The sequence below is a fragment of the Apteryx rowi genome, unplaced genomic scaffold (genome assembly GCF_003343035.1).
Source record: "Apteryx rowi isolate R43461 unplaced genomic scaffold, aptRow1 scaffold_471, whole genome shotgun sequence".
Lineage (NCBI taxonomy): Eukaryota > Metazoa > Chordata > Aves > Apterygiformes > Apterygidae > Apteryx > Apteryx rowi.
In genome coordinates, this window is record NW_020450729.1 from 176253 (window position 1) to 200049 (window position 23797).

General features: G+C 37.7%; 1 protein-coding gene across 1 annotated transcript in view; it reads left to right on the top strand.

The window, feature by feature from the left end:
- The window catches only part of ACER3 (alkaline ceramidase 3), a 46791-nt gene that overhangs the window by 14618 nt on the left and 8376 nt on the right, over positions 1–23797 (top strand). Inside the window, exons 4-9 of the mRNA XM_026078148.1 lie at positions 3553–3605; positions 7675–7727; positions 9936–10017; positions 11174–11209; positions 19288–19346; positions 22108–22209. Of these exons, the coding sequence (XP_025933933.1) occupies positions 3553–3605; positions 7675–7727; positions 9936–10017; positions 11174–11209; positions 19288–19346; positions 22108–22209 (385 nt within the window). The remainder of the gene's footprint in view (positions 1–3552; positions 3606–7674; positions 7728–9935; positions 10018–11173; positions 11210–19287; positions 19347–22107; positions 22210–23797) is intronic.

Sequence of the window (23797 nt, forward strand, 5' to 3'; positions counted from 1 at the left end):
TGTATCAACTGGCAGTAATCACACGTTGTGTTTGGTGCAGGAGAAAAATGACCATGTTGCTCTACATATAACACTTAATTTAACCATGTATTTCCAGTCCTTTTAAGTGGTTTTCTGATCTCATAGTACTGCATAGAAATACTGTGACTCAATGTGTAGTCAGTGCGTAACACTTTTTTTTTTTTTTTTGTAGTTCCCCTGTAACTTGAGAGGTTCCTCAATGTAAAAAGCTGAGTGACCTGTAGTATCTGTTTAACTTTGAAAACTGAGTTATAATAGTTAAAGTGGTATTGCTTCAGATGGTGTCAGAACTCCTCAACTGATATGTAGCCTTCAGTGAGTTGAAGCTTCTTTGTAAAAGGAAACACTCAAAAGGAAATCAGTAACCTCTGCTTACAAGATAAGGAGCAAATCTGTTTCTCAGTTTGTCATGGGAAAGTTACTTTTATTGAAAATTGCTGTAATTCCTGTGATCAAGTTTGTTTATATTCTGAAAAGTACAAAGCTTGATAGAGGATGTCGCGGTAGAACATCTCATTGCAGTGGTATCTTTTGTGAAGCACGTATTCCCTAGAAATGTCTTGATCCTGAAGTTACTGTGTGATGTGAAGTATATCTAAAGGTGGCTGCATTATAGTAGAGCTTCAGGTAGAAGCTACGTGTGAAGACAGTTAAGCTGAAGTATTTAACTATTTAACTATTTATTGGGGAGAAATAAATGTCAAGAACCTTCTAAGTTTACTAGTTGTATTGTGAGCATGATAGAAAGAGCTGGTGTGCCCTTGACATAGCAGAGGAAATAAAGATTTCTGTGATCCCTGGCATACGATATCTGCTTCCTCTTTATACTTTGCAACGTGTTCACTGCAGAATTAAACCATGAGATAGCAACTCTGACTAGCACAGCTGTTGACCCAGTGGAAGCAGTTTTAAGATATTAGTTCCTTTCTGCTGAAGTTTACCAGTAATATAGTGAAGTTAGTGGAACAGAGTATGGCTTATGCTTCTGCTGCAGCTGTTCAGTTCACCATCTCTTAATGCACAGTTTCCTTCTTTCTTTCATTTTGAACAGATTCATGAAGCATTCTGCACAGTTCTGTGTTAAGCCAAACAGATTAACATATGCCAAAGGTAGCAAATCTTAAGCTTGGTTCTTAGCTCTTTCAGTGTTTTGATGTAAAACTTACTCTACTTAAGTTGTCCCCTTACAATAAGCAGGTATGACGGGCTAGGTACAGAATCATGTTTCATCCTTCAGTCTTCGTTTAAACCGTCTCGTCAAGAAGATGGTGTCATGCACGTTTCCACCACAGTGTTTGAGGAAATGGTGGCTGTGGCTGTTGAGAGGGAGTGTCACCTGATGAATAACCAGTTTCCGGTCATCTAAAATCCTGGATTTTCCACTGAATGCTCTTAAATGCCAAACAGACTTGACCCATTGCTCTTAAACACCAAACAGACTTGACCCATTCCTGAACTCTGTCAAGATTGCAACAACTAGTATTAAGGCCATTTCCTAAAGAGGTTTTTATTTTAAGAAGGACCATATGATCATTCCATGCAAACTCCTGTTACTTCATAGAATTATTCTTTTGGTACAAAATATAGCTAAAACATACAGTCCATAGTAAACTTTCATAATCAAAGAAGCTCAAAGTGTGATCATTGTACAGAAGCAACAGTTTTTTAATTAACTATTCTTGGAAATTAATTGTAGATCGGGGATTAATGACCTGAAATACTAGAAACTGCAACATTCTTGATTTTTACAAAGACTGGAGGGGAAAAACTGCTAGACATAACTGCTTCTAATGATATGGGAGGGAGGGGAGGAGTAACGATTCAGTACAGTTCAATAACCGATTGAGATATATAACCCCAGTAACATTAAAAAAAACCCAAAAACTTAAGAACATACTTTGTTAATTAAAAATCAGTTAACRTTTCCTGTGTGATGAGTCGGCCCATGTTTGAAAATTACAATTGTTACAAATCATAAGGGATTTTATCATGAAGATATTGAAATCACCATGACAGCCATGATAATGGAAGGTACTGTTTTAATGACAATCTTAATGCTTTTTTTCTTCAGAATGAATGGTAGTTGCAATATATTCTGTATTCACAGAAAAATGGCTATGAGAATATCTTAATGAAGGTGCAAATAGTTGTTGATCATTGTGTGAAAAGATTTTTCAGAAGGAAAACAGTTTAATCAGAAGTGCCTTGCAAGTGACAGAAGTGCATGTGGTTGCTGTGTGTTTTTACAGACAGCCATGCCTCGTTTACGCAAATCATGAATGACATTCAAGTATTTGGAAATACAATTTTAAATATAGCTATATTGCAGTTTTAGGTTTCAGTAGACAGTTATGGGTTTATGGACTTAATGAAGAGAAATACCTGTAATAATCCCAATTCTAGTCTAATAACATCTACAGAAACATCTCCAGAGATGTCTATCAACTGTCTTAGGATTCTTTCACAAAATGCACCATTTGTTAGTGATACGTTTATGCATCATTAAAGCGTAGCTGTTATGTTTAGAAAAGAAGGTTATGTTCTTGCAGCAAAGCATAGCATCCCTACCCAGTGATCAAGGATTGAATGCAAAGTACTTTGCTTTCCCTGAAACTAGGGTCTGAGGTAAAGCATAATTTCTTGAAGTAACAGAAGACAAAAATAATCTTATTCTTGCAAAATAAAAATGTGCTGATGCTTAACACAAGTATTTTATTTATCACATTTCAAAGCAATGAATGATGTATTAAATAATCTACCAGCTTTGCTCTAAGTAAAATCTAACTTCCAAGAAACATTGTCTTTGTCTGGCTGAGGAAAATCCAAGCAAAGTATATGTCTTGTAAATTAGTCTCAAAAGTAAATTCAGAGTTTAAAAGTAAAGCATTGCAAATAAATAAAAATGCAGGACATAGAATGGGCTTCCAAGAAGAAAGCTCAGAAAGGGGGATCTCATTGCACAAAAAAGAATCGTACTGCCTTGATTTTGTTTGTCTACTCTGAATTTCAGACTGAGTGGTAGTAGCAATTCAGTATTCTGCTTCTATAGCTGACAAAAAGCTCCTTGTAAAATTTACTTTTAGAACTGGAGAACAAGCAAAAATATCACAGGCTTTTTGTACGGCTAGCTGTAGAATGATGCTTTCATTTTGGAAAGATTGTGACAGATAGATCTTAAGGCACTAAAATTAAGAGCAGTAGAATAATAATACTCCATTAATTCTGGGGTTTTCCTCCACTTGTAGTGCCAGGGGTGTCACACCAGTTCATAAAATAAAGTGCTGAGAGGAGCATCCTCCTCCCTTCCTGGCTCTCCCCCCACCCCAACCCCAACAACAACAAATGTTCAAGGACATCACTAATGACTAAAGTGTCGAGTAGGAGGCCGTGAAAGTTTGGGAATGTTTCCCTGGAATGGGATACTGATGGTTTTAAAATTTGTTTTTAGTAAAGTTTACCTGTTTAAGTTAATGTACTTGAAAGAGATTTTTAAAGGACTTCTATGCTAACCATGTTTTGGTTTGGTTTCAGCTGTGGGATTGGGATCTTGGTGCTTCCACATGACCCTGAAGTATGAAATGCAGGTCAGTATTCATAAGCAGCTGTGGATCATTTTATACATATATCTCACTATATAGTCGTATTGTCATTTCTTGACTAGATGAAACTTGTAGAACACAAGTTAATCTACCTTAAATATAACTGCCAGTGAGTTCCACCCTCAGCAAATATCTAGTACAGATCTTGTTTCATTAGATATTTTCACCAGTAGATAGACAGGAATATATACTTATATCTAAAACAGACGCTGTAATTAATTGCTTATTTTGGTAGAAAATACTTTCGCCTTTAGGGAATTATACAATCTTTTTACTGGGGATGTTATTTTAAAATTCCTACAGCTTTGGCTTAATAGCAAGCAATATAGACTATTGTTTTTCATTGTATCCTTCTGTTTGTCTTGTTGTATTCTTGTTACTGATCTGGATGTGCCTTTACACAGAAAGCAGAAGACGAGTCTCTCCCTCTTTCTGTCTCTTCTTTTGTTCTCAGGTCAAAGGTATTCAGTAATACTTCACTGGGCATAAGGATTTGGTCCCAGTATTTTCCCTTTGCTAAAGGGAAGAGTCTTGTACTACTTTAGATTTGAAGACTAATGAAATTCATCCTTGAATCAAAGTCAGGAGGGATTCAGTTCAAGATTGAGAGACCTACATTTTAAAGTGTGTGCTAGAAGTCTGTGCTCCACTGTAGTCAGTGGAGATACAGTTAGTACAGTTGGAGTTTAGAGGGCTAGGCAGGTGGGCTGAATCAGTCTCTAGGCACCATTGGCAGTCTTAACTTGTATATTTTTGCCTAATTATAGGTATTTAGCATCATTTTAAGCCCTGTGAGTATTCTGTCTGGCCCCCAGCTTCCATCCCGCAAGGATGGAGGTACTGGAGATCCCAGAGCATCTCAGATAGCTGTAGGCACCTGTGCCTCGGCAACTGAGTTGAATCCTGGATCTCTATTGACCATGATGAGACCTGAAACACTTCTTGCATATGTAGACACCAAAATTTAGGTGTCTTAAGCTTGAACTGAACTATAGTCCCTAGTGATTTTTGCCTTTATAATGCTCTGCTTCATGCCTCTGGCATGTGTTGGAGATTGTCAGCCTCAGAGGAGCATACCGTTGCCACCATCTAAGAATATCTGGKGATTTTTTTTTGGCATTAAAAAGGTTTCTAGAGCCATTTCTCCACTCTCTCTCATCAAAACAAAACTTGGTGTGATTTATCTGTATTCTTTTCAGCATTGAAATTGCCTCAAATTTCCACCTTTTTCACCTCTGTTACCTCAGCTGTCCACTAGTCCTGCCACTGTTCATGTCATCTTTCTTGCACTGATGCAGATGTGAGCAGTGCCACCCTGTATCCCAGATCATTGAAATGATCCAGGCTTAAAACATCCTTAGTGGTCTTTTTGTATGTAGAGGCTTTTTTAACACACGTAACTGCTGCTTATGGCATAGCTCCATCAGAGCAATTCAGGGGCCTGTGAACTATGGTATAAAAAGGGTGGACAGAAGCAGATGAGGGGAGCGGGAATTTCTTAAATCATCTTTCCCCCCGGAATAAAAGGCTTGGTGTGAGACGGAGCATTTTTGTTACTTTGGCAGCCTAGCTAAATCTGCAAGTGGTCCATAATTACTCTGACTGCTAACTGATGAATCACCAGAGAGGAAACATTTCAACCAGTAAATAATCTTTTCTTGTTCACTTTATTTCTTATTATGATTAAAAGTCAACATTGGTAGCTGTTTGAAGAGAAATTTTCTTYTGAGCTTTGTTTCACCATCTTAATATTGTAAATGGTCAATTAGATTGCTTAACTAAGAAAAATATAAAAACTTCTGTTCTTGAGAGCAGATACTTAGAATACTTTTTCTGAAGCTATCACCCCTGTTCTCTCTCTCTCCTGGAATTTTAATTTTATTTGTACGGAAACCATGCTGGATTGTGGCTTGAAGAACAATTGAAAATGCTTGTTTAAACAGCTAAATCAGCTCACCAAGTTTCCTTCTATCCATGTTTCTTCTGTGTTCAAACATCCTGTTAACAGGATTTCTGTAAGGATGAATTCCTTTTGATGAAAGAACCATTCTCTTCTCCAAGCAAATTCTATTCAGGATCTTTTGAGAGGCTCTTTCTATTACCTTTATGTCCCTGGAAAGCTGCCAGCAAATGAGCTTGAAAGTGTAACCAGCCATCCAAATTTGAAAATGTTTGCTATCTTATATTTTTCTTTTTTTTCCCCCTGATTTTTTTATTATGAAGTCTTAAATGAGGCACACTTTGAAATAAAGACTGGCATGAATTAATGCTTCAGCTAATTCATATCAGGCTAGACGAGAACAGTGTTCCATTTCTAAATAATAACTATTAGTATGTAGCTAAATTTAGCTATGGCTTCTGTTTTTTTCTGTAAGGCTGTGGCATAACAGTGGAGATTAAAAAAAACAATCCGATGGCAAGGTGCCGCTTAACAAGCTGGTCCCGTTCTTACGCTGCCATCTGCGTTCCTGACACTTTGTGGTGACTCTTGCAGTCTCTGACCCAACGGTACACAGGTTCAGGGATTTAAACCAGCAGAATATTATTCCCTTTTTTTGCAAGGTTAGTTTTGTGCTGGTTCAGCGCTCTGAATTTGCTCATTGTGGATCAGATAGGTGAGCATGACTACAAGCTGAAGAGAAGCTCTGGGAGTGTGGGTAAAGAGGCAAGACGTGCCCTTTCTGTGGCTGCTAGTCATTGAATCTGCTTAGCTGTATTGTGAAACATTTCCCAAAGTTTCTATGACCAAACCCAAGAAAAGGTAATAGTTCACACTCGGGGTAGATCACTTTTTTCTACATGAAAGTTCAAAATTAAAGGAAAGTTTTTGCCTGTTCAGTTAGATAAATTCTCAACTGAGCACGATCAGGATGGCTGTATAAAAAGGCTTATGTTAGCTCGTATTGCTCTTAACGTTGTTCCTTATTCAGAAAAAATGTGATCTCGTTAAGTACCTTGCACCAGTAATGGCAAGGGATTTTCTGTACAGACACACAGCTTTCAAAGTGATGGGGAAAACCACCAAAATCAGTTTGCATCCAGTTCTTGTTGTTCTTTGGGAAATATCAGTCCTGGTGGCAGAGTAACAATTGTAAGATGTGTAAGTACTGATGTTTGCTTGACATATTAGAAATTAGAGGCAGTGGATCTTAACTGATCTGTTTGCATGCTTTTGCATTTTCATGATTTTCAATCCTCTTTCAAAAGAAAATCAGTTAACTATAAGTTTATGAGCAAAAGTTTGTTAATGTTCTTTGTTGAGCAAAGTTTTAGAAAAAAGTGATGCTATGATGTCCTTATTTTTAAATATAAATGCATGATGTATATGAGCATATGGGTACCTATTCTTGAAAGATCACCTTTCTTGTGTTTACTGTAGTCCATCAAAATTGGTTTGTAGAGTTCCTGGAGAAGTAACTATTTTAGCTGTAACATACCAGTATTTTCCTACAAATGGTATAAAAATGATTTAAAATTATTTAAGGTAATAAAACTGCATTATTTGTCAGTCATAATTTGAAAAAAAAAAACCCTTGAGTTAAAAATGTAAGAAATTTTCAAAATTGGAAAGTAAACAGATGCAAACCCATCACAAAGTACTTCTTACTGGAGTAAAGTTCTATTTTATGTTACGGATAAAAGATCTTGTTACATTTTCTCTGTGAAGCTTGCATAGAAATGAGAAAATGCTACTGACTGTTTTRAGCAGGTTATAAATGGTGCAGTCCTGTTTGATATGGCTTAAAAAAAAAGATTCTTATAAATGTTTAAGGAGGTATGAACATTGAAAATGGCATGATTCTTTGAAGATGTGGGTTTCTTATGAAATGTAATATTCAAAAGGTTCAGTATAATAAGCTTACTAATGCAGCTACCAATTTCAGTAGTTGAACAGGATTTGACACTGCCATGTACTTGGGCACAGTCAAGAAGGTGGCTATCGAGATGACTTAAAAACTCTTTGTTTTCTTAAAATGTGTCTTTCCTTAATTAACTTACCCAAGCGTGTGAGTTAAAAGTAGTTTTCATGTTTTGATGTCTCTGCTTTTTGTAGCTGTTGGATGAACTGCCAATGATATACAGTTGTTGTGTGTTTGTCTACTGCCTGTAAGTATTTGTTAAATGTTTTTTCCTGAATATTTTTGAAACATTAATATTTATAATATAGGATATGTSAAGCCCAGTTTAGTGCTCAGTGAAGCTGACACTGTGAAACTTCTACTGATCTGAATGAGATGTCAATTTTGCCAGCAGAAAAGCACTGCGRTTTAGCCATTAGAGCACCAGGCTGGCTTTAGTCCTAGCTTTTGCTAATTTAGAGATGTTACACCAGTGTTTGTTTAGTAAGAAAAAAAATGACTCTTATTAAAGACTTGGTGCTGTTTACAACCAGAGCGTAGCATCATTTAGTATGTAGACAGCAGACATAATAAAATTAACTTCAGTAACGCCCACTGAATTATCAACACTGTTATTTATTGGAGCTATGTTTCTATGATATACTCTGCCTCCAAATGTGAGTCTCAGACTTCTGGTTAAACCTGCTTTCTACTTATCTCTAAAATTAAAAACAAAACCAAAAACAAACAAAACCACAGAAAACTAAAAAGAGCTGGGTACGTATGTTATAGAGAGTATCCTGGAACATGCATTACAGCTGTATGCCGTGACAAGAGGTTTTCTCTAAATTTAGTGACGAACAGTGTAGCATTTGGTGACTGTAAAGACACCGTGTGCTGTCTTTCTTACCTGTTACTGCAAGGCCTAGATTTAACATGATTTGTTCTGTCACTTGGAAAATGAAAATGTTAAAGAACTCGCTGCAGACGGAAAAAAATGTCTTTTTTTTCTATTTGAAGCTATGATCAAATCTTCAGCTATTGAAAATTAGAGTATCTTTTGGTGAAGGTTTCTGGCAGCTTGCAGCTGAAGTGGAATGCTATAGGACTAAATCCATATCTGTGTAAATTACCATCAGTTTGTGGTTTATACATTAGTATGATTTGTTCAGACTCGGGACTAGAATCATGTCGTTTCTGTTAGTGGAAATATTTCCCTTGTAGCTGAAACTACCCTATCTCTTTGAAGKCACCTTTGCATTTATTTTGCCTGATTTGAATGTGGTTGGGGAAAGAATGGGAAGAGGCTTTTAAAAAACTGTTTGAAATAATATTACGCAGTGTAGCTGCTCTATCATCTTCAAACCACTGAAGTCTGTTACTGCACATATAGCTCTAATAACTTTTTATGTATATGTTTGATAGTAATTAAAATGCTCTGAAGAATGAGCTAATGCTTGGTATTTTGGAAGGCAAAACAGGAGGCCTTTAATAATCTTTTTGGTTTTCTTGAAGGTGGTTGGCCGGGTCGTTGCACACAGGCCATTCCCTTATACTCCATTCAGTAATTACACAGCTTGAGTAAGCTATGTAATTACTTTAGCAAGTTGTTTTGCAATGTGATGCACTGTATTGTCTTGTAGAATTTTTTTTCTAGATATTCCTCCATTTTTCTTCCTTGTTTCCTTTTATCCTTTCATGATGGTCACCATTTTCAAACGGCTATAAACTGTAATAATAAACTAGACAGATGTAGTTTCATATACAATTTCCTCTAGCCCTAATAAATTTGTTCTTAAAGTTCATTTTGAGTTTTTTTTTTCACTTTTTTTACGGTGGTGATATGGTCTGCGATGTGTGTGTAATCCCATTACAACTGTGACTGAAGTGTAATGCTAGGATCTTGAAGCTAATTTTAATTAGCTATTTTGCATACCAGCAGCAATTAGCTGTTTTTACCTTCCACTTCTACCAATCCAAAACTAGCAAATTAACTGCACTGCCACTATAGCAAAGCCATAAACAACTTGTGATTTTTAACAGATCTCCAGAGTTCACTGATTTGTAAGTCAGGCCCTTTTCCACACTGACTTTTAACTCACAGATGTAATAATGGTTTTTGGCAGCTGTATTGCATTTTAAATTCGTTTCTAATTTGCTAACCATTATCACCCTTTAAGCACCTTTCAAAAATGCTTCTGCTTCCCAGGCTACTTCTATCGACTGGATTATTTTTTGTATGTTGTGCATAAGCGTAGTGGTTTTTCACAATATATTTCTGAAGCATTTATTGGTAAAAGTATGAATTTTCATACTGAAATGACAAATCTTTGGAGGAGGAGCTACAATTTCTTGAAGGGCCTAAAACTCATTTGGGTCAGTGTTCTCCCAAATCGTCTGATAATATACCTTGAAAAATATGTCCTTTATGTGGTAAGTGAGGAACGTTATTGCTCTCCTTTATGTTCTGTTCCAGGTATGAATGCTTCAAGTACAAGAACACAGTCAATTATCCACTGCTTTTCTTGTTAATAACCTACAGCTTCGTAGTCAGCATAGTAAGTAACTCTCTCTAATACAGCATTTTCACCTGTGGGTTGGCAGTTTTTCCTGCCACTGGAGGAATGTTATACAGGCAACACTGAATCTCCCTCACTTCCAGCCAAGAAGGGGTAAATTATTCTTTTGGTGAGAAAACTACATTCTGGCCAGAAAAATCTGAAACCTTTCTGTAAGCAAAGATGATTTTAAAACACTTTCTATGTGAAGAAGAAGAAATGTAGTAATCCAGGTGCTAGAACGGGACTGTGTGGAAAACAGTCGCTTCTGACTTGTTATGAGACCTTGGACAAACTCTGATTACCTCTCTGGGCCTCAGTTTAACTCTGAACAGAATTATTCTCATTTCTGTAGATATGCACTGCAAAAAGTGCACTGTGATATACAGTGCAATACATTGACTGGTATTTTAAAACAAAAGCCAGAGTAAGAGAGAAACCTAGCTGTTTTTAAACTCAGAAGAATTTTAACTGTGTCATGGTTAACTCTGTTCCTTTTCTCAGTGTGGTGTGCTCCCTGTCTGAATAAAATTAATTATGTACTGTCTGTCAAGCACAAATGAAATCGCTTTCATTATTTTTATTGATAACTATTTTTTAAAGGAGTATTCCAGGTCTTGTACCTTTAAAGAACTTGACTGTTCTGTGTCTCTTAATATTTATTTATTTATTTGTTTATTTAAACTCATGGCATGTTAGTAGTAGTGCTCTTCTCACTTCAAAAACAGAATTTGAGTGACCTGCCTAAACAATAGGAAGAAATACCAGCTTTTTGTAATGTGAATTGAAATGTTGAGGTATAATTTTTGAAAACAATAATAATACCAAATCAGACTTAGAGTGCATTTCCTTCATACAGTGAATTTCAAGAATGGTCTGGTAATTTCTGTGTTTTAATTGTTCTTGCATGTGGTGCAACTTTATTAAATGAGATTTTAGATATTAATGTCTCTATTTGTGCTTCTTAACTTAAAATACTTCCACAGTTAAAATCTGTGGAAGAATCCACAGGTTTTACCAGAGGAAACTGCAAATGTTTAGTCAACTCTAATGGTAAATTTATTCCAACCGAACAAATCTTCATGATATTCARATTAATAATAATATGATAATTCTCTGTTGCAAATTACTCTTTTTTTTTTTTTAATCTTTGCAGGTTTACTTAAATTTGAAAGAGCCTGTATTCCATCAGGTAAATCTTGCTCTGTTGAAGAAGCTAATCTTGTTTAAATCTTGCTTTTTTAGAGAAATGCTTTATAGTGTTTTCTAGTTGAAAGGAAAGAAAGGAGAATGGAAGGCAAACACAGTTTGCTGAGTATTGCTGCCTGTCATGTTGCCATCCTGTTACTTGGTGGTCTGAAAAACTAGAATGTGTTTAATGTGTTTTTTTTAGTATTTGACCTAATATTTTTATTTGGTTACTAGTATAATAAGAGGTGATCATAAATATAATGTAAGGTACCTCAATTTAAGGTAAAATGTAATATAAACTGAGGTGTTTGAGAGCAAGGGAGTAATGAATTCTCATCTGCTTTACTCCATTAGTGCCTGCTGTGAAATTGTGCCCCAACGTAACATGGCTTGGGTGACTCAGCCCCATTTTCTTTTCTCTCCTTTAATATATTAAACTTTTTTAACAGCTCCATTGCATTTTGTGTAAACTCAAGCTGAATTTAAACACAGGCATGTCTTTTAGGGTTATATAGAGGACTAGGTGTTACGGTCTTATAGGCTTAATGATGCATTTGGTACCTGTTCTTTTGCAGTAGCCTAACAGTAGTAATATGCATTCACTGCCTTTGGGGATAGGATTTGTATCACTTGCCTTTTCACAAAAGGTTAGAAATCATGCTTGCTTATCTATGCTATAAGTGGTTTTCCCTCTTTTATAACTTTATGGTTAGGGATAACAGCTGAAAAATTGCCAAGTAAAAGCACGGAGCTCTTAGCAAAACAGAGCTTTAAAGCCTTAATTTCTGAAATTGGTAGTGCCATCACTTGTCAAAATGTGCCTGCTGGATCAGCAGTCATGAGAAATGATATGTGATTCCTGTTGGTGGGTTAGTAAAGGGCTGATGAATAAAATTCTCTCATAGAATCAAGAATCTTTACCTCTAGATTAAGAAGAGAAACTTGCACGCTGTTTTTAATCATGTTAATTAGATACTTTCTTTTTTTCTSCTACCTACATTTTTGGCAATATGATGTTGGCCAGGGTTAAAATGGCAATTTCTGATGCTTTTACTGAGCTGCCCTGGTTTTAACTAAATTATTTCAAAGAATTTCATTTATCAACAATGGCAGAATTCATTACTGATGGTGGACTGTTATATTTAGTAAATCAAATATCCATTCAATATACACGTGTTATAATAAATATATCACAGCTTCACTCTACCCTGATTTGGTGCTTTCACATAGGTATTGTTCTGTRTTAGAGATATTAAGGTGGTAGATACTATGACTTGTCTGAACGAAAGAAATAAGGAAACATTAAGCTGTTTCCCAAAAGCTTTAATTTTTTGCATCTGGTTTCTYTTAGATTCAGAATATGAATTCCATGTTGTAATTTATCCATGAGGAATTAATGTGGAAAAGATTTAGACACATAAAAGTACTGGACTCTTTACAACAGCTCTTTCCAAATTGATTTTTATAGAGTCATACAGTTATGGACAAATTCCAAGCATTCAAGTACTGCACTCATTTTTTTTGCATAATCTTCACAAGCTATGTTGTAAATTCAGAGGAGACATTTCTCTGACTACACAGCTAAGCAAGGTTGCTTTCTTAATACTTGTCCTTTRTTTTGGAATAGACCAAAAAATCTCTATATAATTTCAATAAATATCTTCCAACTGACTGGGTTGTGCAGACTTAATGTAAACTTAAACTATGATTGCATGTCTATATTTAACTCTTAGTCTCAGTCCCTACCTCTGTGGGAAAGCAGTTTTAGGACATAAAACAGCTTTTGATTCCTCTGGGAATTTGTCTGTGTTCATCTCCATTTATCAGCCTTGCAGAAAGGGGAATAACTACATGGCCAGCTTTGAACTGTTCATTGTTTTAGTGCGTTTCTGTTGCTGTCCTTTTAGGGAAAAGAATGGAAAAGGGTCCTATTATATTTAGTAGCCAGGATTCAAGTCTCATTTTTCAGTGAATTACTTCTTACTTTCCTTCCCAATTTATTCCCATAAATTGCTCAATGCCAGCAGGGCATGATGAAGGGAATTTCAGTTTGTTATTCATGGTAGAGTAACAATAGTCATCATCTCTCTCTCTCTCCATTCAGATATTGCAGGTCTTTAAGGGTCTCCGTGCTTTGGTTGTGGGAGGGATGGGATGCATATTTTTCGACTAGTTGGAGACTACACATTTTTAGTAAGAAAAAATACTTGCCTGCCTGACAGCCTACCTGTTTGGGGGTGGGGGACGCATTTTTTTTTTGTTTGGGGGGTTTTGTTTTTTCCACAGCTTTTATCAGTTAAAGATACCAGTGCCCCTTACAATCATATATTGTCTTGCTTATGTCTTAATCTCTGTGGCTGGAACACTATTACTGCCTAATTTCTATAGCACTGAACAGGCCTAGGTGCCAGTTTCATATCTGTTTTATCTGTTTTATAAACCAACATCATTGTCAAAGGAAACGGCTATATCCTCTCCTCTCTTTCCTGTCTGGCACAAAAATTAACTTTGTGACGTGAATTTTGTTGAGGAACTGAACAGGTTAAAACTCTCCTCGGGATTAGTTTTAAATCAGATTAGTCGCTCATCCCTGTTTACCACGTATATATTTGTGCTTACACAAGGGAAAAGGTGGGGGAAGATTGCCTGCTGGTGTGGACTGATCCATGGACAGGTAGAGATATAAGACAGTCCTGTAAGTGAAAGAAATGACCCTGACAGTTAAAATTTTAGACTTATGTCTTACAGGTGGCCTTCTTTCTGATATAAATAGCATGGATAGCTATCACCTACAAACTTTCGTTTTCCATCCTGATTTATTTACTTACTACATACGATATGCTGGCTATACACCTGCAGTGATCAAAACCTGATTCATCTAGTTGGCCAGGTTATGTGTCTRCTGAAATAGATCTAAATACCTGTTTTCTTTGCATAGTCTTCTGCTACAAGACTTCGAAGCAAATTTTGAACAAACAAATAATAAAAAGGTAAATATAAAATGAGATGAAATGTCCAGGCTAACCTGATAGCTTGTTGTTGTTGTTGTTAGCTGCTTTTTCTACATTAGGAAATGTGGTTAAAAAGTTGTCTTTTGTCTAGACATGACAAAAACGTTGAATATGGTGTCCCATGAGAAACTAAGCAAGCTGGAGAAGATGAGTGTAAGAATTGCAGAGAGGGTAAGGGAGCAACTAGTGGAAAAATGACAAAAAAAGATGATGAAAAGCAGCCTCTGTCTGGACTTTCTCAGAATCTGTAGTGGGAGTGTTTTTGTTTAGTGACCTGTAGCCGGAAAAAGGGAGTCATATATTGATGGAATCTGTGATGATATGAAGTTGTGAGGCATCACTAAGGACAGCGGAGGGTGAGAAAGGTAGCTGGAATACCTTGAGGGCTGGAATAACAGAAACAGGACAGTATTTGAAATGATTCAAAATGGAACAACTTGCACTTCGGGGGCAAATACCAACCATTCTTGTTCTAAGCCATCCACTGATCACTGACGGAGGAGTGAGTGCCTGCATGTGTTCTTTTATCACAGCATAAATATGACCAGTGAATTTCCTGCATCAATGATGAAAGTAAAATGCAAGTATTGGATTTACCAGTTAAGATGACTTTGGAGAAGGGAGGAGAGAAGACAGAGAGACACAACATGGGAGAAAAAGGCATTTCATTTGGCTAAATGAAAAATGAATGAACAGGATTATCCTCCACAGATATTTTCAATATATAAATGCAGAGAAAGACTAGAATGATTTAGGGTAGTATGGAAAGTGTGTATGGGAGTACATATGGGAGCCTGAAACTGCATGAAGAATACTTTATGGCAGGGTACAACCTTTTCAAACGTATAAGACTCCTCATTTTGGGGAATCTCTGTAGACCCACTCAGTGTCTTACAGCTCTCCAGAGTCCTCCTGCTGCTAAGGCAACAGATAGTTGAAGGCTTGTGACTTAATATATTGTGCCTTTAGCAGAATATGTTTCTTACTTTCTAAATATTCAGGTTACCAGGCAATCTGTTAAAAATGACCTTTTCAGTGCATGTCTTCACCATGGAGGTCTTTATACTTTGACATTGCCCTGCTCAAGACCATGTATAAAACTAATCTGAGGAAAGTTTCACTCTCAGTTACATGGCCTGTTTGGGGATGTCTGCTGAAAAACAAGTACAGCTTTTATTCCAACTAGTAGCTTTACCTGCATAATAGCTTAGGAAATGTGGAAGGTGTTCAGACTGTCCAGCAGATCAGCTCTGCAAGTCATCAAAGGAGAGCTCAGGAGAAGCTCAGTTTACTGCTGCAGACTGTGTCCCAGAAGCTCCGGAGAGCTGCTCTGCTCTGTGCAGCAGCAGTGAGTTGTGTGTTGCTTTATCATCTGTGCATTTAAATAAGACTAAACCAGGTGCAGGTCATCTGAGTTAGCTCTGTTGTTAGCTCTCTCCTCAGTGTGTTTGGACAGTGTGTAGTACTAAACAGCCATAATTTTGCTGAATTCCTAAATGTTTCAGTGTCATGGTGAGGATTTTCCTTCCTCTTTGTCCGCTCAAATTTCTTCCCCAGAAAGCCAAGAACACGCAGAAGTCTGGGGGTTTTTTGTTGTTGTTGTAAATTGCAAGTACKATTTCCAGCCTCAAGGATTTAAGATAACTCCTTTTTGATAGATGGTTTGTATATTAATAAATAAGTGGTGACCAAGAACCCCAAATCTCTCAACACAGTTCTCAATGTCTGCACTAATGTTTGAGGCTGACAAATTGACTTTATTAACAAAAGATGGGCAGAAAGCCAGGAGCACAGGGAATAGTAGAAATCCCAGGCTCTTGAAGCTTTCTGTAGTAATGTATAGATGGAGAACCCGTTTTGTGCACTCTCCCCAGTGTGGAGTCTCAACCTTGCCTCTGACTTGCATAAGAAGTGAATTTATATGTATTACTTAACCGCTTACACTTCATCTCTGAAAGTGCTGTCAAATAGTGCCCAAATGCTTACCTTCYGTTTGGAAGCTAGAAGCATGTTCTTCCCGTTTGGCCTTCTTATCAGGTAACATACTCCGTATCAATAAGATTTGGGGGTTTTCCCCGTTGCAAAGACAGGGACTTCAAAGCTGAAATACATGCAGCTTTATTTGCATCTTAAGCAGCAGAGAGGGAACTGTCTAGCAACAACAAAAGATGATGAGGTGCTGCTGTTTCCTTTTGTTTAAACTATAGTGCCAGYGTGTTTATTTGGCTTACAGTTGGGAGGCACTTTGAGGCAGAATTGCACAAAACTAGCTTGGCTTTTCATCTGTCACTGAAATGATGCGTTAGTTAAAGCAGAAGAACAAAGGGAGCTAAAGGAATTAAGAAATTCAAGCAGACTTGAATAAGGTGGGGCTTTTGACTTATGCTTCTTTGGGTGCAAAGATAGTATCCGACGAATTTGTTGCGTGATTAAAACAGTAAATCCGCAGGTAGTAGAGGAATAAAAGTAAGCAGTGCTCCCATAGGAATGAGCTAAGTTACATCGCTCTGTTTACAGGCCTCTGGTAAGAAACGGTTGTAGCGAGACGTACAGCTACAGTCTCTGCATGTCACAGCAACACCTCCTCGATGTTGCCCTCAGTGGGAAGAGGAGGATTGGAGCACGCGGAGAAGAACAGTTTGTTGTTCCAGGCTTTCACAGGCTTTTAAACACAAATGTGTTTTACTGCTAACAACCTGTTTGTGTGGGGAGCGGAAAAGGCAAGAAATTGAAGTGTCAACTATGGGCATGTTTTTCTTCAGTCACTGTAAGGCTTTTTTTTTTTCTTCCTCCCTCCGACAAGACTATCTTCTTTTGCGAGCCATTAAGCAACTCGCTAGGAGATACCAAGTCAGCAGCTCTACGAAGAAAGCTTTCCTTTAGCTTTTGCTCTTCCATGCTTTTAGCARCCGCCGCAAAAAAATAGCAGTTTTAGCCAGTGATTTACGTGAACTTTGGGCTGGCTGTAAGCCACGTTTCTCTAGATGCTCTTAACACTATTTAACTCCTTGTACAAAGAGTCAGAGAGCAAGTGAGTTACACGATAAAAGCTCAAAGATGGTCATGCCASTATGATAGAAAGCTGTCTCTTCGTGGGTAGGTTTTTCTGTGTCTGCGCAGCAGACCTTAGCAGTCAAAATTGTAGGAAAGAGGAAAGTCGTAAGGAAATGGGGTGGAACTGTCTCCTGGGTTCCTTTTTATGAGTTTCTTCCTCAGTGCCTTCCGTCTCTTGGAATAAATTACTGGATTTGATTAGGAAAACAAAATAGGCTCTTCTAAATGAGTTTCGCAGAGTAAAATGGTTGTTGACTTTTAAAGTTTAGCCTGTGTTTGTCATACAGTGAGATCTTTCCAGCTTCAGGTTGGGACTGATAAGCACTTGATACTTGGGCCATGTCTAGCAGGGCGTTTTCYGGTTTATGTGCTATGCCCCAGCAAGGGGATTGGAAGCTAGTTAACAGTTTTGTATAAAGTTCGTCCAGAACCAATTAGCCTTTCAAGCAATTTTGTTTTGTTTAGCTCTCCRGAGCAGAACATACAGTAGCAGTAGTTCAGTTACTGGAGTTATTTGATCTCACTCTGAATGCAAATAAAGGACTGCTTCTGCTGAGTGACTTTACATAGTCAATACTGGAGCTTTGTCTTRCCTGTTGTGAAACCTCGGGACTGAGTTGTGTGTCATGTTCTGTATATATACATTGATAATACGATGTGTGCTACTAACCTCACCTCTAAAGTTCAAATGAACTTGGAATTTGCCTTTATGTATTTTTAAAAGGTAGTTTTTATTTCACATCGGTGCACCAATCTGTATTATGTCAAATGACTAGAAGTAGGYGTGTGCTTGCAGGATGGTAATAGCTGAATTGCCCTAGTTACAGCAGRGTAAGAAGTAGTCCTTGCCTTGAAGACATTATAGTCTAAAAGAACGACGAAAGGGGTGAGGAAGTCGATAAAACATTTTAAGAATGCTCATTTGTAAATATGCTACTTCTGTGAAGTTGGGTGTTTTTTAAAAACAGCAAAAGTTTCTCGTTCTATTTCATGTAAAACAAGGGAGAGTTAGGTGGGAATTGACTAAAAGCAAAAATGAGAAAGGAAGCTCAATGGACGGCGAAGCGAARGGTAGAGAGGGGCTGGTGGGCCACTGGCRAGAGTCAGAGAACAAGGCACAACTGCTTGGGACAAACTGCCTTTTTGGCAGGAAGAAGACAATATTAGGGTAAAAAGCATGAGAAAATACTCTGGTGTTGCCAGTGTCTGAAAATCCTCACTGCTGCAGTGGCTTCTGCATCACTGTGTTCAGGAATGGCTCTGGCTGTATTTCTTCTCTTTAGTCTGTATGCCTTGGGGATGGTGTTATGTGGATCCTAAGCTTCTGAATAGAGAAGGGCAGGGAGATTGAGAGATCTCAAGACAGAAAAGAAATGATGACTTTGACCTTTTATATAAGTCAAGCCATTACGTTAAATTTCATCAAGCCTACATTAAGCCAGGTTTTGATCGTGTCCTTTTTTCAGAAAATGCAGCCTTCTCACTGTATAATTAGAATCCTAACAGCCTGTAATAGTTGATTTTTTTTTTTTTTTAAATGCTTCCTGGAAAGTTTCTTCCATGGTCGTGTTCAGTGTGGGCATACTGCATAGTCTGTTCAAGTTTTGGCTTTTAGTAAAGAAAATAAATCTGAAATATCCATGAAGGAACTATAACTTTAATGCAGAAGAGATGACAGGAGTTACTTACCATTTTGACTTCAGGATGCTTACTGAGTGCCACCTAGCGTTTACTTTCTAATTCAAAGTAGTAAAACAGCAGTTTAACACAACAGTTTTCCTGTAATTGTATGAAGATCATGGATGTAATCGTATTTTTGTTTGAAACTTTTTTTTGGAGGCTTTGTTGGAGAGGCATTTAGAGGGGAAATTTTCTTGAGACTAAGAAATAAAAAWCAACAGAGGCTTCAGAAATTTTTACTTCTGTAGTATTCTGTGTATATGTTCCTTATGTGTATGTGTTATGTAGTGTTCCTTGAATACCACTGCTGAATTTTRTCTGTTTTTATTTTCAGATCATGTATGGAACGCTAGTTTCCATTATAGTTCTACGATCTGTATATATAGTATTATGGTAAGTAGCCATTTAATTCTTCATTGTAAGATAGGCTAAAACTTAGCATTAGCATCTCTTTCTATGAGCTTAACTTGAGAAATTGGCATTGACAAACTTTCTGGAACTAGGTGTGTGATGCTAGCTCCTGTGCTCTCTTTGGTTTGGAAGGGAATGGCTCACCTCCTTGTATTTTCTTGAAGCCAGAGGGATATCGCTAAACAAGAGWAGCTTCTCTGTGCTTATGATCAGTATTAACCGCCAGGTGTTCTGCTAGTGGCTTCAGCAGGGGCTTCAAGGGGGACAAAGTTTCTGTCTTCATAGAGCTGGAGAAAATGGGAAGGCTACTGCTGGTGCCCAAACTCTAGGGCTGATACTTGGGGAGAAGTAAGAGTAGGACTGTGGAGATGGAGCATCAATGTTTTCCTTTCCTCTCCCATAGTCCGATATCTAAAACTCAAATGGAAAGTATATTAATACAAAAGGTTTAAATGATAGTTTGCTTACTGTTTTTGACTGTGTAAAGTTAGATATACATGATGGAAATTCAAATAAAAGCTATTTATAAGCAGCAAAAGGATATTAGAAATGTTGGAAGACAGTGATAAGAAGCACCAGAGCACAGAGTTGGTGGATGAAACTGAAGAAGAAGGAATTGAATTGCTATTGGAATAAATATTTTTGTTTAGCTTTCAGGGGCCAAGTTCCTGGCCCTCTGCTGTCTCTTTCCTGTGAGCAGTTGGCATTCTCATGAATATGGGGATTGCCTCTGAAAATTATTGATTTCTCTATGCTACATCTTTAAGCTAAATGTGTTTTTCGTTAAGCTTTGTTTCAGGTTACACATATAACTGTTCAGCAACACAAGGAAGAGTTTAACAAAAGSCGTGACTTTTAAAGCAGACTCATTCAATCATCTTGCAATTGCACTTCTAGTTCATTTGATTTAACTTTTGCTAGGAAATCTTCACAGACCAAGCATAACTATTCACAGACTTTTTAAGAAAAAAAAAAAATTAAAATGGATTGTGTGTTTTCCTTCCTCTATAGTAAAAATTATCAGTTTAAAGTCACTTTTTGAACCCATGAACATGGAAATTCTAATCCTAAATTAGAGATCTTAAATGTTACTGCCTTTATTCACTTCCAAAAGAAACTGAATTGAATCAAGTTCCAGTCACTTTAATTTTGTGTTTGCACAAGGATTTAGCACAGTTCTAGCCATTCAGTTTAAATTTATGCGTGTCTGTTTAGACAACCCTTTAGGTCTGCTATCTTTCCAGTTTTGCAAATTCCAGACACTGGTATATTATCATTAATTCTGAAGCATTTTGTTGTCTTCTGTTAATACCACCATCCTCCCTCTCAGGGTCTTGTTCGTTGTTAGGCTTGCTTCAGCAAAGACTGTCTTTGATGTTGCACCTACTTTTTTCCCCCTTTGATTGCAGTTTTTTCTGGTGTGTATTTTCTTCATTGGCCACATCACTTCATTACAGCATGGCCCTGCAAAGACCAGCTTCTCCCTTCACTTGTGCTGATGCAAACAGTAGTCATAAAGTTGAGATGGGGAAGGAATAGGTACATTTTAAACTAATTCTGCTGCTAAAGAAGCAGTGCCAGCCTGACAGTGCCCTTTTGCTTCTCTGCAAGTCAACCCTACTTCCATTTTCAGATTTACTTCCGCCACATTGCTAAAATGTATTTCTGTCTCTCCATTCATAACGCTAACACTTGTCCAAGCGTGTTTTAACACATTTCTGCTTCTTTTCAATCTTATTTCCTTAATATGTAATATTAGCTTCACTTATTGCTTAGTGTAAGGCTGGAAGTCAGTCTGAGCTCAGCATAAAAACCTCGAAGGAACAGCACATAGAATTCTTTGGAGCCAGGCTTCTACCTCCTTCTATCCTCATCGTTTGCAGTGTATTCCTACTTATTTCCCCCATGTTCTTCATCTGTTTCTTGGTTCTCTCTGTTTCTTTCCCAAGATTATGACTTGGCATATGTTGGCCTCTGTTCGCAAAGCATGTTCTCTGTTACTAAGTCATGCCAGCCTCTCGCTCCTTCACAAAACCACCCCATTTATTCCTTGAACCATTTTAGCTATAGTTACCTAATTACCAGCATGTATAACATACCATTTAATGCTCTTTCGTGTCCTGTGACATGTGTCCTTGTGTCTCTAGAACGGGCATACTGAGTTGGGAATGTTACAGTGTGRCTCCGCTCATCTAGTGCATGGTGCTCTGTGCATTTATTTGACTAAACAAATACTGATTTTTGCCAGTTTATATTGGCAGTATTCTTGYTGTTAACGTGTACAAAGGGTATCTGATTAGTTTGCCTTATGAAAGAAGCTATACCTGTCTGTTCTGCATGTTTCTGTTGCTTGTGCTCAGAGCTCTGAAATGTGCACTGTGTATAACATGTTGGGGAAAAAACAGCTTAGGAATGCGTTTTAAGCTGAAATCTAAACTGTGTACTCATATCGCTTAAAAATAACTTAAACTATATTTCCTGGAAGCCTCTTGAGACTGGAATTGGGCTTTTCTTTGGATGTGTCTTTTTAGTGAAAAAAAGGAGCAAATGCCACAAACTTCTGTTAGGAAGTTAACGATTCTGTGACGCAGCATGMATGCACAAAGTGAGGGTGGGTTTGTTAATGATGCACTTAAGTCAATCTTTATTTTTTAATCAAGCAGTTTATTTGTATGTAGTAGTATTATGTATGCTACAAGCTGCATCTTGAACTAAATTTTACATTATTTGTCTCTCTCTCTAGGGTATACCCATGGCTTAGAGGTCTGGGCTATACATCTTTAACTGTATTCTTAATGGGATTTTTTCTCTGGAATGTGGACAACATTTTCTGTGATAAGTTGAGGTGAGCACTTTCAGTTTGTCCAGCTAGCTCTCAATAATCTTTCAGCACGCAGCTTTGCTTTTTCTGTGGAGGATGTTCAGATCCATCTCGTGGTGTGTGTGRTACATTGCTACAAAACATTCACAAGGGCTTTATCCAGTTTGCTCATGACTAGATTCAGTGCCCAACAGTTTTGTTTTGGGTTTGTTGGGGTTTTTTTGGTTGCCTGATGATATAACTATTTGCAGTGTGAAATACTCTAATTTCCATTACACTTGAAAATTTCTTTCAGGAAATAAAAGGTAACTTAAGGGCCAAGTAAAAACAAGCTTTCTCCAGTTAAGCTGGTTCAACAAAGTTGATTTTTGATAATCTTTCTCTCTCATTTAAATAACATTCTCAAGCACTGAAGTGCTCAAACAGCGCTTACTGCCTGAGAAGAGTTTTTATATCACCCCTACTATGAAACCATAGGTAGCTTCTAACCTGTATGCCCTTAGACTGCTTTCCCACGCTTGGCTCTGGATATGCACTCGGCCACAGTCTGTGTGTTGGAACGGCACCCGAGTGTGTCCCCCCTGCAACACCTGCAGCACCAGTTTGCCCTCTGATGGAAATCAAGCATAGACAGGGAAGTTGTCATTTGCTCCAACAGGGCTCTACAGGCTAGACAGCTAGGGTACAAAGTGCAAGGCAAATCGCAGAGCTTTAGAGAGCTGTAATCCCTAGATACTTGGTGCTTAGCCACTGATAGAGAAGGGGTGTTCTGCCATAGCTTTCTTATTTCTGCTTATTTCTGAATCAGAACTCAATTTTCTTATCCGTGAACAGAGAGTTTTTTATAGCTGATATTTCTCTTTAACTTCAATTTAAATTGAGTCAAGGATCTGTGGCATACTGAAATCTGCTATTCACGCTTGATTTGATCCGAATGAGTTTTTTTATCCTGCTTTTCTTTGGTTTCTGCTTTTGTCATTTCCCAGGAAAACATTAAAAGCAGCAGTTTTGCAGGTTAAAGAAATATCTAATGCAATATACTTGTCACCAATAAACAGCAGCTGTTTGAATGTCTCRGAATGAGCAGCAACTCCATGCGCCAATTCATTGTGCTTGGCTGTCATTATTAGCCTGAAGTCTTCTGGCTTAGCACTTGTGAAAGAGGCCAGGAAAGACTTCATTTCTGTTTAGTCTATTGCCAAATGGGGTAAAAAGGCCTCTAGACAAGGCTTGTAGGAAGCCACCATCTAGTTGTATGACTAGACATCACACCCATGCCTGTAAGGACACCGGTCTAACAGGTTATTCTCTGAATGTGTGTTCCCCCGGAATTGGACAGCTGCCTCATGGCACCTCTCTTTTGCTTAGTTGTGATGGTTTTGTTCCACCACAAGCTGGAAGAGATGGAAAGATTGATGCCAGTATCAAGAAAGTCCCATCTGACTCTGATCTGCCTGTTCTCCTTCAACATACACTGTTACGCTCTTCAATCTGTGGCATACAGAATTGTCCTAGTAGGTTGGTGTGGGCTCAGATCAGATTGTGCTGTAGGGAAGGAGTCTAGTGTTTCCCATCTGTCCCTTTTGGCTCTGTAGGCCTTACACTATGTTAG